Source organism: Chelon labrosus (assembly GCF_963514085.1).
Source record: "Chelon labrosus genome assembly, chromosome: 16".
NCBI classification, from domain to species: domain Eukaryota; kingdom Metazoa; phylum Chordata; class Actinopteri; order Mugiliformes; family Mugilidae; genus Chelon; species Chelon labrosus.
This window is the reverse complement of record NC_140349.1, coordinates 8,835,194-8,852,377: the sequence shown is the minus strand read 5'-3', so window position 1 is coordinate 8,852,377 and position 17,184 is coordinate 8,835,194. Positions and strand designations below refer to the sequence as shown.

General features: G+C 38.6%; 3 protein-coding genes across 3 annotated transcripts; all 3 read right to left on the bottom strand.

Annotated features, from left to right (window-relative positions):
• Positions 1-11: 11 nt before the first annotated feature.
• On the bottom strand, positions 12-4,674 carry clic1 (chloride intracellular channel 1; the record flags this gene model as incomplete). The annotated part of the gene is made up of 7 exons (XM_084563227.1): positions 3,513-4,674; positions 3,177-3,244; positions 1,730-1,839; positions 1,351-1,476; positions 712-818; positions 259-440; positions 12-173 (listed from the first exon to the last, which is right to left on the bottom strand). The coding sequence occupies exons 2-7, from the start codon at positions 3,216-3,218 to the stop codon at positions 12-14; spliced, it is 729 nt and encodes a 242-aa protein (XP_084419353.1). The 5' UTR covers positions 3,219-3,244; positions 3,513-4,674.
• A 1,634-nt stretch (positions 4,675-6,308) lies between these two features.
• Positions 6,309-10,061, bottom strand: LOC311501877 (uncharacterized protein). The gene is made up of 3 exons (XM_084563925.1): positions 9,906-10,061; positions 8,499-8,609; positions 6,309-6,739 (listed from the first exon to the last, which is right to left on the bottom strand). The coding sequence occupies exons 1-3, from the start codon at positions 9,955-9,957 to the stop codon at positions 6,516-6,518; spliced, it is 387 nt and encodes a 128-aa protein (XP_084420051.1). The 5' UTR covers positions 9,958-10,061; the 3' UTR covers positions 6,309-6,515.
• A 94-nt stretch (positions 10,062-10,155) lies between these two features.
• On the bottom strand, positions 10,156-13,595 carry LOC311501878 (uncharacterized protein). The gene is made up of 3 exons (XM_084563926.1): positions 13,072-13,595; positions 12,446-12,556; positions 10,156-10,605 (listed from the first exon to the last, which is right to left on the bottom strand). The coding sequence occupies exons 1-3, from the start codon at positions 13,124-13,126 to the stop codon at positions 10,385-10,387; spliced, it is 387 nt and encodes a 128-aa protein (XP_084420052.1). The 5' UTR covers positions 13,127-13,595; the 3' UTR covers positions 10,156-10,384.
• Positions 13,596-17,184: the final 3,589 nt, after the last annotated feature.

The following is a 17,184-nucleotide window of genomic DNA, read 5'->3' as shown; positions in this document are numbered from 1 at the left end:
CCATTCTCCTCCTACTTGAGAGCTTTAGCTACAGAGGAGTAGGCGATGTGGATCTCCTCATCGATCGGGCAGGTGGAGGAGAACTCCTCCCTGTCGTACGCTGCGTTCAGGTACCTCCAGAGGTTCGTCAGAGACTGAGGGATGATGAAGTTTCTGTATTTCAAACACACCACCTGGAAAAAATGAAAAAATAGTTTGAGAGACATGATCAAGAAGTCATAACCTCATCATGCTGCGCTACTTTAAAACACAGGATACCTTCACAATGTGGAGCTTAGGCAGCAAGTTGCAGTCAGCCAGAGTCAGGTCTTGGCCGTCCAGGAAGGGGCGGGAAGAGGAAGTGACCTCATCGGCGCTATTCTCGTCAATCTCGTCAGGAAGTGGGGAGCCGAGGTAGTCGTCCAGCTTCTTCAGAGCCTTCAGCAGGCCCTTCTCCAGATCTGAGCACGTGTGCGAGAACAATGTGTGATTAAAGCTGAAGGGGCAGATGCACTATTGTCAATTAGCAGCGCAGCAACGAGATCAGAGGGCACAGAGCAGCAGGTGGCCTCTTAACACTCAGACCATAATGTTATTAACAGACGCTCCCTGCTGGAACAGACAGAAGTAGCAGACAAGAGTAATCCTGCTGCATCTGATAGGAGAAAAAACACCAAAAAAATAAGTCTGACTGGAACAATGACTTATACTTAATTGTTTAAGACTCCTTACTTTCATTGGTCTGAGGGTTCGAGTTCTTGACGTAAGCGGAGAACTTGGAGAAGACGTCCATGCCGGCCGTGTTGGACTCTGGGTTACGAGCAGCCAGACGGGGATATCTAAACAACGCAGACGTCAATGATGAAAAAAAAAACTCATATGAATGTACTTCACAAACCAAGTATGGATTAAAAACTGCAAGACGTCTAAACAGGAGGAAGTAAGGACAAGCATAGCTGCAACTGACGTTCATGATCAGTCTATTTATGTCTGTTCTTCAAAATGTGTCAGGGTGTAACTTAGACGCACATTACATCACCAGTGGAAGGATATTTTAATACGTGGTCAGGGTGACGTCCGCTAAAGTCAAATTTGAGGTCGTTTATTCATATCTGACGAGGACGACACTAAATTTTGCACCTTGAAGACAGCGTGCAGCTAAAACTACTGCTATGGTCGTCATCAGGCTACAAAACAGCAAACAAGGCTCGCTAAATGGATCCAAAGTCCACAGAGGCAGACTATTATAGTCAAACAAACATATTTTTTTAGCATAAACGGGGAGAAAAAGCAGCACATCCTAACATTTAACAAGCTGAAGCTCAAATTCAACTCTAACAGACAACGTTATTAAAATAATTAAGTGGTTACTTTGGAGGGCTGAGATTTTCCTCCAGGAACTCCTCGATCTTGTTGGTGTCGGTTTTCACCTCGCTCCCGTACAACAGGAAGGGAGGCTGAGCCCCCGGTGCCAGATCCTTCAAGATTTCTGGCTTCCTGTAGGTGGAAGGAAAAAGTCAGAAAAGACGGATGGAGGAACGAATGAGTCAGAAAGCAGGATGCGGACGGAAGAAAATGGAGAAAAACTGTGTGGAAAGCATATCAAATCACAGGAAATGACTAATTAAATCAAACCTTATATCTTCTAACATCTAATATCTGAATGAAAAGCCTCAGCGCATTAAAAGAGGCGGATACTCTTTAAAGTGGGCGACAGAAAGCACAAACGTTTAAAGATCAGGGTTTTCACCTCTTCATGTCCACGGTGGTGACGTCGAAGGTGACCCCTTTGAGCCACAACACCATGAAGAGACGCTGGGAGAAAGGACAGTTGCCGATGCTCTGACCGTCGCTTCCTGCCTGGGAAACAGCAACAGAGTCAAACTAGTAAAATATTTTGTCCGTAAACTTTCAGAAGATCCCACTTCCCCGCAAACAAACGTGTTCAAACCAGTCTAAACTGCAATGATACCGAGTTTATCATAATACGTGAGGAATAAAAGCATCTACTTCGAGGAGTTTATCATGTGTATAGGGTTCATCTTTCTGAACACAGCAGCACAGTGAGATTGCAGTGGATTGTGAATGTTTCTGCAGATTTTAGCTGGATTTCCTTTTTTTTTAGGAAGTGAAAATAAATACGTGATAAACTTAAACTCTCTGTAACCTCCGGCAGAGCTCTGGAGGAAGGAAGGCAACAAATAAAAAATGAAAATGAGCTTTAAAGTGAGTAATAAAAACCAACTCTTCTCAGCTTTAACGCAGTTCCCTTCCTGTCATTCTCTAAAAAAAAAAAAATGCAGTGAGCTGAAGAAATTAGTTGATCAAAGGATGCAATGAACAATTATTCTCGTTATTATTCCCCTTGGATTATTCATTCATTCATTCATCTTCTGTTACCGCGTGTCCTGTGAAGGTCACGGCAGGGGGGCTTGGATTATTACTGAGCAAAAAATCTATTTCTAGACATTTCTAAATGGTTTATTGAGCAAATGTTTAATTAAATGAGCGCCCTCGGATGCAGCACTTTCATTTCAACCTCTCAGTAGAGCTTGTAGCCTGCTCAGGAAATGATCTCACACATCATATTTCATGTAAATTACACCAGGATTTCCTTTAGGATCAGTCCATTTGAAGCTACAGACACACAGAGCGTTAGTTAAACGTATATAATGGAAGAGGCTGACAAGAAACCAGGATTTAGTGAAGTTACAACAGCATCTTTCACCCCTGAAGAGGGGGGGAAAAAAAGAAAAAGTGGAGGGTTGGCGCACATGTTCATACAGAGGAATCATTATGTGTGGGGGGAACTCATACTGGTTAATATTAGAGCATGTTTTTGGCTCAAAGAAAATGGGATTAGCCAGCCGGGTCAACATACTAAATGCAGATTATCTTAATGTGCATTTAATTAGATTACTGTAGGTTATAAGCCCGGTGAGTCAGCAGAGGCGGTGGTCCGGCTGACATGAATATTATGACCTAAAAGGTGACTTTGAGTCCCGTTTAAAAAACAAAAAAAGGTGATAAGATATCAGATGGTAAACACGCCGAGAATAAGGGAGAGATGAGATTAGAAAAAGTTAAATAAACTCCTGCCACATAATGTCGCCGCGCCAGCGTCACTTTCTGGGCGTGATGCTTTTCTTTTCTCTTCTTCTTCTTTTTTTTTTTTTCCTCCTCATTCAGCCGCTTACCTTCACAAAAAGCTCAACTCGGGGCTGATTTGCGTCGCTCATCTTCACTTGATGCTGCACAAAACCCTCTGTAGAAGAAATGAGAACACGTTTTAGGGAAAAAGAACAAATGGCGCACTGTTACGCACAAACTTTTCTGAACGAGAAAGGAGGCGAGTGTGCGCGTCGCTTGCAGCCAAGCCCATCTTCCGCTATAAATCCCACAAACTAAAGTGACAAATGACACACTGTAGCCGCTACCCGAGCGCCGGAAACGACACGCAACGCGAAGCTTTACGCGCTGGGAGCTCCAAAAGTTGAATTTGATGGTGATTTTAAACGTGCAAAGCCACAAACCTCACAGTGCTGAAAGTTGTCGCTGCCTGTTGGTGCTTTCTCCTCCCTGTTCTGCTGTCCGCCTGCCTCCTACACGCTCATCCTCATCATCATCATCATCGTCGTCGTCGTCGTCTCAGCTCGTCCATTTCCTGGTGGTGCGTAACGGCCTGAGCGCTCAGCGAATCAAAGTGGCGTTCAGGGCCGAGAGGCGCGTAGGAAAGAAGAGGAAGGAAAAGAAGTGAGAGCAGGAGGGAAAGCACATTAAACCTGGTTTATTTATTTAAGAAACATAACCACACTGAGTATCTAAGGAAAGCTTCGTTGTTGTCAGTAAACAGGGGGCACCTGTAGCTTAAATTAGACCTACAGTGGGGATTTTAGTTTGTTTCCACCTCCTGTACTTAAACTGCTGCTGTCTCTAGTGTCCTCTGTTTTATAGGACAGCAAGCAATAAAGACATCTAAAGTATAAAAGTAAAAATAGAGGCCACTGCTTTGCCTTGACTGACCCTTTCCAAGCGTATTAAAAGGACACATGCTGAGCACTTGTCGGCTCATGCCATTGTGGAGAACTTGTCGACTGAAGCATTTCTCTTCTTGCTCAGAGCCTGGAGGTCTTTCACTCATCCTGCTGAAAATAAAATAATTACCCCACCAAAATCAAACCACATGGGATATTGTATTCCACTGTATGATGTTGGAGGAGCGGTGTCTCCATCACCGCTCCTCCTTCTATGAGTCAGAGCGCAAACAGATGCCACCGCTTCACCTTTTGTCACCTCCCTCAAAACGTCTTTGCAGCAGTTGCATCAGCAGCTGATGGTGAGATGTCTTCCGCTTGAACTCTGGGAGGCAGTGATGAGGCGCCGTCAGATGAGCACTGATTTGTAATAAAGCCTCTGTTCTCATATGGAAATTACAATCAGCACACGGATGTGGTTTGAATCTCTTTGCATACTTTTGCTTTTTGGTTATTTTTCCATTTATTGGACTAGTCATGTTGTCTCTAAAGTGACAGAAAAATTCTACTTTTCTTCAGACACATGTTCAGATGTCTTGTTTGGTCTTAAATATTCAGTTTATTGTCATGTTAAGAGCATGGATTTCTCACATTTTAGCCACACATATGTAAAGTTTATAGGGTTGTTTCTCTGTAAATGTCATAATTATTGCTGTTACTTTGCAGTTTTGCCAGTTTTGCACATTCTTTTGTCTCTTTTTCTGGTTCTTTGGTCAGTTTGCATCCTCTCTGGTCAATTACAATTTTGGTGCATGCCCCAGTGAAGCTTTTGTGTCTCACTGAAGCTGATTTGCATCTCATTTTAAACCATTCAGTCCTTCTGAGGTAATTTTTCCTGACATAGGGTCAGTTTTGGTTGGTTTGCATATTGCTGGTGTTGTTCTTCATGTTTTAATCTTACATTGATGCTTTGTTGTCTATTTGCTGTCAGATGCATCAGTTCTAGTTCAACAAAATCTCTTTGTGGATGCTTTTTGTGTCATAATGGCTCTTTCTTTTGTACATTTATGGTCTTTTTGCAGGTTTCCAACAAACGTATAAGAGTATGTTCTGTTGACGGCAAAATGTGCTGTTGTAGTGATAATAAATCGCCAGTAGAGGGAGACATTGAGCTTTGTTTAGTTGCTGTCAAAGGTTTAAAAATAAAACTCGTGATGAACTGGTTTTAACTTGAAACTGTAATTGAAAGTCCACCACGGGAAGTCTGGCTGGTTTTGTCGTGTAATGATCACGTAACACTGTAAGTCAAAGCTTTAATCCAGAGACAGTGTGTTTCCTGTCATGGAGGCCCAAACTGGGATCTGGTTACCTCCTGGAGTCCTTGGACAACTTCCAGCGGATGGTTGCAGCATTGTTTAATCTGTTTAACCCAGCAAGAGGTTTAATGTCCCCCCGTGACCTGCCTTCAATCGCAGATAGAAACAACAAAAATGTATTATAAATCCTTTTTTTTTTTTTTTTTTTGCTAGCAGCTAATAAAGAAGAAATAAAAAAGGTTAGACTAATCTGGTTGTGGCCTGTCTGCTGTGCTCCTACTGCCCAGGCACCAGAGGGCATCCTTGATTTTTTTAAATGACTTGCAGGCAGATCATAAACAGTATTCTCTCTGTAGCAGTGTTGCAAGCTCAACATGTGCGACTGAATCAGAACAGATCGTCCTTACAAAACACACCTGCGTGTTGCAACAAGCTCACCTGCTGTCCCTGGCAAGACATCATTCACACATACCTGACTGTCAACGTGATAGATGTTTTTTTAGCCAACTAATTATAGTGCAAGGCCTCAGTTTTTCTGTGTGACACAAGATTAAATTAACTGTTGACCCCAATTACATGGCGACTTTTTTATTTCCTAAGGCTGCCTTGAAACCAACCAGCTCTCTGTAAGCTGTAAATATCAGGTGTTTCTGTCAATAAGCAGTAACTGGCTAAACAATACTTCAGTTTTATATTAGAGTAACCTCGAAATGTGTTGTTTTTTTTTAAACTTTAGTCGTACAAGTGAAAATCAACCTTGTTGTTGTTTTACTAATACCAGATTTTTCTTCAGCAATTGTCGCAGGAAAAACCTCCAGTTTCACACAGATCTGTTTTGAATCTCTCTTATGCCACCAGGAATTAAAATATTTGCTAAAATGCTAAAATCTCTGCTTTCATGTTTATTTTGTTGGCCTAAGATCAGTCCTGGATAAATGTACACGTGGTCTAAAGTACTGGATTGACCGTAAATATACCCGCTTCACATAAAATCGATCAAGTCTGACTGAATTCCCATAAATTTAAAATAAATTCTGAGTGCGGTTGTTAATCTGTTTTATTTATTTTAAGATGACAGAAGGTAGGAACCCAGGTAACAGCGATACTGTTTGTTTAAATTATCACTTAATTTCAACAAAAGTAAGAAGAATCACAAAAAGATGTTTAAATGTTGATTAATTTAAGAAGCAGCGCAGACAGTCGTCTTAAAATCCTCTCGGGGGAAAATGAGGCCAATCATGTGGAGCTAAAACTCCCAGAAGCCCCACAGGGAGGACAAGAGGGCGGCGCAGAGGGCCACGGTCAGAGGGAGCTGGATGGAAGTTGCCCCGTTACACAGGTTTGTGGTGCAACACGTGAAAGAGGTGGTGTAGCCAGCGCCCAGGAGGCTGCCAGTCAGCGTCCTCCCACACAGGTCATTGTCCAGGCAGCCACGGATGTGCAGGGTGAACGAGCTCGTAGCGTTGAACTCTAAAACAGATAATAAAGAAAATGTTTTTGTTCAATTAGTGAATGGCACAGAGGACAGGACCATTCATTTCTGATAGTGAACACCTCAATGGGAATAATTGAACCTATACTATGGTCAATTCCCAGTTGTTGTTGTTTTTCAATAAGTATAAGTATTTATAAGTATTTAGTGTATTATATAAAGCTTAATGACTGATGCGGTGTCCATTATCAGAAATTAATGAACAATAGCCTACTAAGGCGAGGACCATTAATTTCTGGTAATGGACACCTTAAAGGGCGTTATTCTGTTTATAACCACAGAAAAAGATAAGAAACAAACCTTTTACATTTATTTGTTCTCTTATAGTAAACATTAACCCAAGAGGTGTCCATTATCAGGAATTAATGAACAGTGCGGTGGGTATTACCCTGCTCATGCCATAGTCACTAGCTAAAGAAAGAGAGAAGTTAAATCCACCGTTTAGTTTAAACATTACTGTAAGTATACTGCTGCCTTCAAATGGAAACCGTGAGCCTGTGATTACGACATGAGAGGTGCACAAAACGTTTGACGTTCAAGTGACGACGTCGGCCCTAAATTGTGAGAACATCGCTGCTAGGCAACGGTTGCCGTCTAGAAGCCACGGAGCCTTAGCAACACTTAGCAAGCTAACGGCCTGGTAATTTAATGCACGAAAAGCAGTTAGAAAAATCAACAAACCCTTCATGACGATACATGAACTTACCATTTTTGAAAAGAAAACTATCTAACACATAAAAAATGTCCTCTTAGCCGTTCATTCACTCAGTAAACATGACTGCATTTGAAGGCAGCATAAAATAAACATGTCCCTCGTCCTGCCTTTGGTGATATATCTGTACTCCCACAACTTGACTGATTGATTGACTGATTATGTTTGATTTGCTAATTAGTTTATTGTAATTAGTCAATGTAATTGAGCTAGCATTGTGCTAGCTAATGCCATGCTAATTTTAAACTTAGCATATGAAATTAGCTTGTAATGTTGGCCAAGTCTTGTACATGCGTTATATATTTGTCAGAGATAAATTATAAGAATTATTTTGTACAATTGTCAATGAAAAAAATCAATGTGCTTAAGTAAAATGGTGATGTTTAATGATGTAAAATCCTTACTACTGGCACAGTTTCATGAGATAAGATTCTAATCAAGTGTTTGCTCGTACCAACATGACGTACCTATTTTTGAACAGTGTGTACAATAGCTACTGGCATATCTTTTGTGTCTCATTGTTAACAAAGAGGCCTTGTGCAGATCTGGAGAATTTCATCATGGGACGATGTTTTTTAGCATAACTGGATCAACCTGCTAGTTGGCTCATGGCTAAAAAAGCCGCTGCTGGGTAGCTATTAATCACACATTTCATTGGTTAGTAACATTTAACACAGAGACCAATACTGTGACAGCATTAAATCCATCAGTCACTGAATTTAACCTCTGTGTTTCCTCTCACAGTATAAATGAGACAGCCTAACGACACACTGGTTGTTCTCTGTAGGGAAAACTTGGAATAAACTGAATTAATATTTGTCTGTGCTTACTGGCTGTGACTCTCCTTTTTTAGTTTCACCATTCACTACAAACCTTACACATTAAATATTTTCTATTTCGCAAAACTTTGGTCATTCTGAAGCATCTTTCCTCTATATTTACATATTCCCTAAGTTTCATTCTTCATTGGTGACATTTCTCTTCATCTTTATATTTTGACAATGTTAAAGTGGTGGTTTTCTTACGGGCTTCTCCGGAGTAGCAGCTCTCTGTTGCATTGTTGCAAGTGACATCACTTCCAAACAGGCATGTCCCAAATATACCAATAGGACACTGGCGGCAGGTCAGGCTTTGTGCTGTTCAGTGAAAAGAAATAAAAGACAGGTCAGGTGGCAGAACACTTGATCGGTTCAGACTGGTATACTTGGAATACATACAAATATGTGTGTGTGGATAGATAGATAGATAGATAGATACTTTCTTCACAATAATAACAACAATGGTATAATAATATTTCCGTGGAATCACCATGGCGTTAAAATCTATAACGACTCATCGCTTTTATAAGCTGCACATATGTTAAGTCTGCAAAATGATTTTAAACGTTACCGTGTCTGTAACATTTAAGAGAACAAAAAGTAGTGAAGTGTTTCTGAAATGCAGCGCAGACATAGCATTTAGTGGCATCAAATACAAACGTTCAAGTGCAAATATACGACTGCTGTACATAAAAATTCCCACACAACTTTAAAGTCAAGTGCAAATATATATATATATAGGTAGATATATACTACGTGCGTATTATACCTTAATTTTCCTTCATTTTCTCTTCTTTACTGCGTTCTTAAGCTGGATTTAGTACTTCACACGTATTATACTGTAGACTCATTTGAATAAGTTTAAATAATAAGTTTGGAAAACACAGATTGTGATAAATATTAGTGATGGCTAATAGAATGACTGAACGTAATTAAGCGTCATTGCAGTAAGAGACTTGGTCATAAGCCATTATATAGATTATTCATTCATTCATTCATTCATTTTCTATACCCGGTTATTCCTGTTAAGGGTCGCGGGACTGCTGGAGCCTATCCCAGCTGTCATCGGGTGAGAGGCAGGAGTACACCCTGGACAGGTCGCCAGTCCATCGCAGGGCTAACAACCATTCACACTCACATTCAAACCTATGGCCAATTTAGAATCACCAATTAACCTAATGAGCATGTCTTTGGATGGTGGGAGGAAGCCAGAGTACCCGGAGAGAACCCACGCAGACACAGGGAGAACATGCAAACTCCACACAGAAAGGATGGATTTGAACCGGTGACCTTCTTGCTGTGAGGCATCAGTGCTAACCACCTCTCCACTGTGCCGCCCATTATGTAGATTACTCTAGTTTTTATCTTTGTTTGTCCCAAGTAATGAGCAGCAGCATTAGGTATAATCACACTAACCATTGTTCTCCAATGTGAGACAAACACAAGAAAAAGGACCCAGATATCAAATGATAACTAAAAACACATGTTTAAATATGAAAGATTTGAGCATTAAAGACCTTATTTGGTTAATAATCTCTGCATTAACTTTTTTGGTTGGTCAACTGATGAGTTTTATGAAATTGGCATTGTATTTGTTTTTTTTCTCTCACTCACCTGCTGCGATGGCGGCACTCAGGACAATCACTGCTTTCCATAAGTTGTTCATTGTTCTTGCGGCTATTATTAAAAGGTCAGTTGAACCGTGTAACAACAGATTACTTAAAGGTCTTTATACGTCTCTCATTCAAGTGAGACTGCCAAGAAACAATGAGAAGATTTCAACTTAGAGAAGCAACGTGCAAGAATGAGGTTCGTCCAGTTTTTGTGTTTCCTCAGTGTGACGTGGAAGCCAAAAAAAAAACACTCAACTCAGACATTGACAGCCTAAAGGAAAGTCAGACTCTCAGTCATTCAGTCTCAACAACTTTTTACTGTTGCTCAACAGATTTCACACGGTTAAAGATACCCCCGAGCATTAAACGATTATTGTGTATATTGTGTCTGATTTACATAGTATATGACATCACTGCTGAATGTGATTCTTTCACTACAGAATACGAAGCTGATTAAGACATTTCTTTGTTGTTTTTCTTTCAAAGGGCCCACGGGCTCCAAGACGCTATTACGGCGGCTCCCAACGCAGCTGTGAGAGGGAGCTGGACAGATGTGGCTCCGTTGCAGAGGTCGGTGGGGCAGCAGGTCCTGGTGACGGTGTATCCGGCGGTCAGGAGGGTTCCCGTTTGCGTCTTGTTGCAGAGAGACGAATCCAGGCAGCCGCGAGTCTTCAGGGTCATCGATCTGCTGACGTTGAAAGCTGAGAGGAAACAAGAGAAAAAACACATTTATTATCAACAAAATACGCTCAAAGTATCAAAAAGAAAGAAGAAGAATGTTATATATTAATAGATAAATCTGGAGTTTAGCAGTGTCTGAGCTTTTATGATGTGATTATTTGAAAAGGAAAAACCAAAACCTTGAAATCATTATGTATATATATTATTATAATAAAACAATAATTGACTTTGAACAATAAGGAAGTATTAAGATCTGTGGGTGGAAAAACGTTCCCTTACACATGATCCAGGAAACAAATGCACGACTGAGGGCCCATGTGAGTTCAGGCGCGCACATTTACAAAAACAATCCGACACAAGCGTAAAAGAAAATGTTACATACATTTGTAAATCTTATGAACCATGAGTAAATATTAGCCATATTATAGAAGTACTTATGTACCTCAATATTGCACTTGAATAAACCTTCCACCTTTGATTATTGCTCATGCAGTTATCTGTGAGAATTTCAAAGTCACTCTTGCTGTTGACATAGAAGGCTTTGTGCTGAATTAAAGCAAATATTAAAGCAACAATACCTAAAAGTACAATGAGAGTTAAGGCGCAGCAGACTCTCTGACTAACAGAGTGACGCAAACGGAAACAGTGAACCTGTTTGTTGCGTAAGTAACTCACTGGCTTGCTGTGTTTAGCTTGCTTCCTTTTTCCTTCTATCCTTCTTTTGTGGTAAGATAAGCTAATAGTTAGTTTGATAGAAATGCACGTAGTCCACAGATATGAGAGTAGTATCAATCCGGTTATCAGGAAAAAAACAAAAGAGTTGATGTTCACATGTCTGGAGTGATACTAAACCGCTCCCTCTCCGATATGACCCTAAATTTCACAGTAAGCTTGAATCTAGTTCTACATTGCTATTGACACAAGAATTCATATTCATTCGCATAAATTAATAGAATATTTTTAACTTTAATTTTGTTCTGAAAGTCTATTTGTCTGTTAGTCTATTGTTATACGTTGTGCCGTTACAAGCACCTTGTTGTTTAATTCGATTGTTCGTAGCCTGAGGGAACCAAATTCGCATTATGGTTTTGAAACTTGCATTGCGTTGACAAGGAGTCATATAATCAGCTGATCGCAGTGACTCAGCATTGTGGTTTCGGAGCCTCTCGTCTATTCATGAATTCACCAATGAATCACTTGCACTGTATTTTTTGTCAACAGATCACCTGCATATTACATTAAAGAAATACATATAAAATAAAGCTTTTCATGATAAAAGCTTTTATTCTGAAAAAAAAGTAGTAGGTGGTATAGAACTTAAACCTTGTTATGGTTCTATTATCACCATATAATGTATATACTGTGTTTAAATTTCTTGTATAGAGATAACAAATACCACAGATGTCGCACATGTATAATACATATAAAATATATGCAGCTGTAAATATATCACAGACTCTGCACCAGTACATTTGTGGCAGTATATAGACATAAATTTTAGACAGATTTTGTGCTTTTTAATTGTTTTACATTTAAAATCCACTTTTGTATGATTTATTTAAAGACTTGTGGTACTTTCTCCCTGTTCTTCTTTGTCACCTTTGAGTTTCTCCTATGAGGGATCAGTAAACATACACTTTATCTCATGATCGGCCTATAGGGTAGAAACTCATTGAGCTAGGTGTGTCTGACGTCCGGTTACGCCTCAGTATGATCTTTCAGGGCAGGTTTTTCATGTTCAGCAGCCTGAAGTAGTCAGAGATCTGGGCAGAAGTTTATAGTTTCCAAAACCAAAAACATGTTTCCTCACTCCTTTCTCCATTTTTATTGACTCAAGAGGAGAGATTAAGAGTTACTCACCCAGTTTCCCCCAGTAGCAGCTGGGCTGATTGTCGCTGCATACCTCATTCGAGCTGAAGAAGCATTTACCTGCGATATCCACTTTGCAGGTGTTACAGGTCAAGGACTCACCTGTGAACCACGTTTAGAGAAAACAAGAAAATGAAGTTACTACCAAAAGTGAACATTTTTATCTTCTCACAGTCAATTTTGGATAACGGTGAAATAAAAATAGCTTCTGTCTTAGACATTTCCTGGTGCAATATCAGTGAACAGAAAGTATTTGTCTTTGAAGTGTACTCCAAGAACAACACTTAACCACAAAAAAAAATAAAAATAATAATAATTTGTTTCTAAATCTCAATTTTTCCAGAAACTAGCTGAAATAATATAAAAGTAGTCCATTGTAGGATTACTGGGATTGTTTTTGGGGTGCAAAAAAGTATTGATTTCCATCATTTTTTGGGCGGAGAATAAAGTTGGGTAAATGTACAAACATTACTCCACAGAGTTATTAAATGGAAATACTTAAGTTAAAGTAGCTCAAAATTAAAATTGACCCCCCGCCCTTTATTACATGAGATGTTTAAAGATAGTCACCACATTTGAAAGTTATTGTATTAATTTTGTTGCTAGGAGCATCTTACCTGTAGCAAACGCCATTGCCATCAACACTGCGCAGATCAATGGAATATTTTTCATCTTGGTTTTACACTGATGCGTGTTTTAATCGAGAAATGTCAAATGAGAAGATCCCAAAGAGGCGTTCAGTGATCCGACCGTCCAGATGAGGCTGTGCAGAGGGTTTCAAATGAGCTTCATTAACTGTCCAGCTGCTTTTATATCAGAGGAAGGCCATCATTGTCTTTTGCTGGTCAGTAAATACAGCCAACACAATAATGATGACAGTGTGTGTTTAATGCTGAAGCTATAAAACTGAGGTTTTTGTGACAAGACTGAAGTCTAAAGAGAGAAAGAGGGGATGAATGATGTCTCTTTTGAATCTTTGTGAATTTGTGATTTGTTAAAACCAGGACCATAATAGTTTTCAAAGGCATTTGTTTGCATTAGATAACAAAGCTAATGAGAGTGTGACTAGGATTTCTTTATTAAAGGAATAAGGGGATACTCCCTTCATTCTTATGGCATGGAAAATAAAATGAGTTTCTGCTTTTCCTTGGAGACACAACTTACAAGAAATTTTAACTAAAAAGGTAAAAATTAATAAAATAGACTAAATTAAGATACGCTAAGTTAACAAGCAGTCAAGTGCTAGCAGAGAAGTGAGGTCTTTTCCACTACCACGTGGCAGGTAATGATAATGGTTTATAGTTTCCAGAAGTGTATTTGTATTTGAGTCCACGGTTGTATACAGCATTGGGAGTTTAGGGAATAGTTTTAATAGTTTTGGGAAATATTTCTTACTGACAGCTACATGAGAAGATTGTTCCCATACAGCTAAGACAGGTAACTAAATCTGTTGGTCAATTAAATACAAAGTAAATAACAATTTCAACGTTACTAGCTTAATATTTGAAATGTTAACTTTTATTTCAACTTTGAGCTTTTAGTCTGAAGATTCTCAGTCATCCAGGTCAGGTGTATCCAAAAAAGGTTTAGAAAAAGGCAACTGGACTTGCAGAGTTTTTTGAGAAGACGTTCATCCAAGTAGCCTCTGCTGTTCTGGGGCACTAGTAGGAAGTTTGAGGTCTTCTCAAAAAACTAAAAAAAGCAAACTTTTTCAACTGTCAACATTTAGCTAACCTTTCCAACGGTTAGCATTTAGCTAACTTTTTCAACTGTTAACATTTTGACAATTTTTTCAACTGTCAACATTTAGCTAACCTTTCCAACTGTTAGCATTTAGCTAATTTTTTAAACTCTCAGCATTTAGCTAACTTTTTAAACTGTCAACACTTTGCTAGCACCTTCAGTTGTGTGCTTTTCAGCTTAATATAAGACATGCTCACCGTTTCCACATTTCTACTCTGTATGCTAAGCTAACTGTTAGCTGTAGCCTCGTATTTACTACGAAAGAAAATATCCCATTATATGTGTCACTTATTTCAAATAACACACAAAGACATAAAAATGTATTGTTGTCATATTTAATAGTCGTTTTAGGTTCAGTTAAATCAATGTTAAAAAATTAGCCAATACAGTTTCATATGTGGGGCTTTGATGTATACATTATAAAAAACGTAATTTACTCACATGATCTTACGTATGACATAGTCTTACTATAGTATATACAGCTAATGTAACTGTAACCTTACATGATTTTTCACACTGAGTCATATGAAGCAGCCAGTGTCCCTCCATTATGTTAATATCACAGGGAAACTGACTGCATATGATTCTTACATTGTATTTAAGAAACTAAAGGATTCATCGTCAAATGGAATTAAAACACAAACCACCATTTGTTCTTTTTAATTATCTTTAAAGGCTCCACTGGCTCCAAACTGCCACCAGTGCGGCACACAGAGCTGCAGTCAGGGACATCTGAATGGGGGCGGCTCCGTTGCACAGGTCAGTGCTGCAGCAGGTCCTGGTGATGGTGAAGTTAACAGTCAGGATCTGCCCTTCCTCATTTCTGCACTCAGATTCTTCAATGCAACCTTCAGCGTGGATATCCAACAGTTCGCTGGTAAACTCTGGAGGAAAGGAGGAAATAATCTTCATGTGATTTTTTTTATCACTGCAGTCATGAGATAATTTTTTAAAGGCTTGGTTTATATACAGTATAATTATCTGTTGTATGGTTTTGTGAAATACAATTTACCATATTTAAAAATTAGTGATTGTCCTTGAATATGTTTATACCTATTATACCTGTTCTATGTCTGTATGTGCAATGTGTTCGTGTGAGGCCATTGTTTCTAAAATCCCGGCCCCATTTCCTTTCTGTTATCATTTTGTATACAAATACAAAAGGTGAATTCAGAGAGTTAAAACAAATGTTTGTTTGTTTTTAAGCAGAAACTAAGTAGCAGGAGTATGAGTTTTTTTTGTGTTATCCTGCAAATATCATTACTGTGTTCATCTTACTGGCAACTCCGGTGTAGCATCTGTTCTGAGCTGCTGTGCATTCTATAGGAGCCTTTCTGATGCAGTAGCCAAGAATCCCAAAATCACAGGTGTTACAGGTGAGACACTGAACTGTGGGAAGAAGCAAAAAAAGGGATATTGTGAAGAAAAATGTGTTCACTACAGATGGAATAATCAAGATAAACGAACAGAATCTAGTATCTGACTCCATGTGGTTACACCTTTATCAAACACGACCTCACAAAGTACACAGATAGAGCTTGTTTGGTAACCTCTCAAGGTGAGTAGGCTGCTAATGTATGACTTTGAGCCAACCTTTACAAAATGGCACACTTTTTTTAAACAAAGGAAGTTATGCTTTTATTTGCTCAGGTTTAAGATATTTCTGTGTCTAATTTTGGGAGTAAAAATAATCTTATATGGGAAATAAAACAAACATGTAACCAGTAACTTATAGATATGGTGTATGAGTTATGATAAAAAAAAAAGAATAAAAACCAAAGCTATTATTTGAAGCCACATGTTCTGCACTGAATTACCAAATTACATTGTACATTATAAATCTGTGCACAAAGAACATAAACAGGGATGTTACAGTAAAGCTTTTCGAAATTTCTCATAAGTCATGTCACAGGTTTATGAAATTAGCCTAAAACAAGCTATTGATTACATGCTTTCTGCAGAATATAGTAAAAAAAAAAATCGTCCTACCTGTAACAAAAAGAGCCAGTAGTGCTCCACACCTCCACAGTAATTGGTTCATCGTGCTGGTCTTAAATATACCTATAAATTAAAACACCACCAAGGTACTCAAACCCTTCAAGATCCTACTGTTACAGTGGCTTATTCAGAAATAATCTTTGGGGAGAGGTGACTGCAGTCCGTTTCTTATAAATGCAGGAGTTATCAGTAATACACGTCACCTGTAATGATAAGAAAGTTCGGTGGCAGTGATGTATTCTTGTAACATGACTGAAACAATTACATACAGAAAATACAGAAATTCAGAGAAAAATGGTGCAGAAATTTTTTTTTATTTTTATTTTTTTTTGGTTTTGTCTGATGTGACTCACAGCCCCTGTTTCAATCATGTTCGTTGTTTGACACTTAATACATAGGTCAGTATTATTACCCTTTTTGTACAGTCAGACTGTCAGTGTTTAGTTTGCTTGGGTCAAGCTTGCATTAAATTTGTCATTGTCATCGCTTAAAGCTAACTGTTTCCAGTTATCTGGTACTTTATGGTATAGCTATTTCAACTGTTTACGTTTGGATTACTACTTCAATTGTTTAGTTTTAGCTAATATATTTCAACTGTCAACTTCTTATAGTTGTAACTGTTTACTATTACCGTATTATTTAAAGTCTTAGCTTTTAGCTAACTACTTTTAGCTAACAATTTCTAATGTTTACTTTTGGAGAACTATTTCAACAGTCTACCTTTAGATAAAAACTTTATTTACAGCAAAATATTTCAACTATCAACTTACTATTAACAAGTTGAACGTTACTAGCTTAATATTTCAAATGTTAACTTTTATTTCTATGAGGATTTAGCTAACTATTTCAAATGTCAATATTTAGCTAACTATTAGCTAACTAAAACAGTTTACTTTTAGCTAGCAACTTGTCGTTTACTTTCAGCTTACTTTTCGACTATCTTTAACAATTTCGGTTGCTTCTATGTTACGACTTGGCTCGAGAGGCAC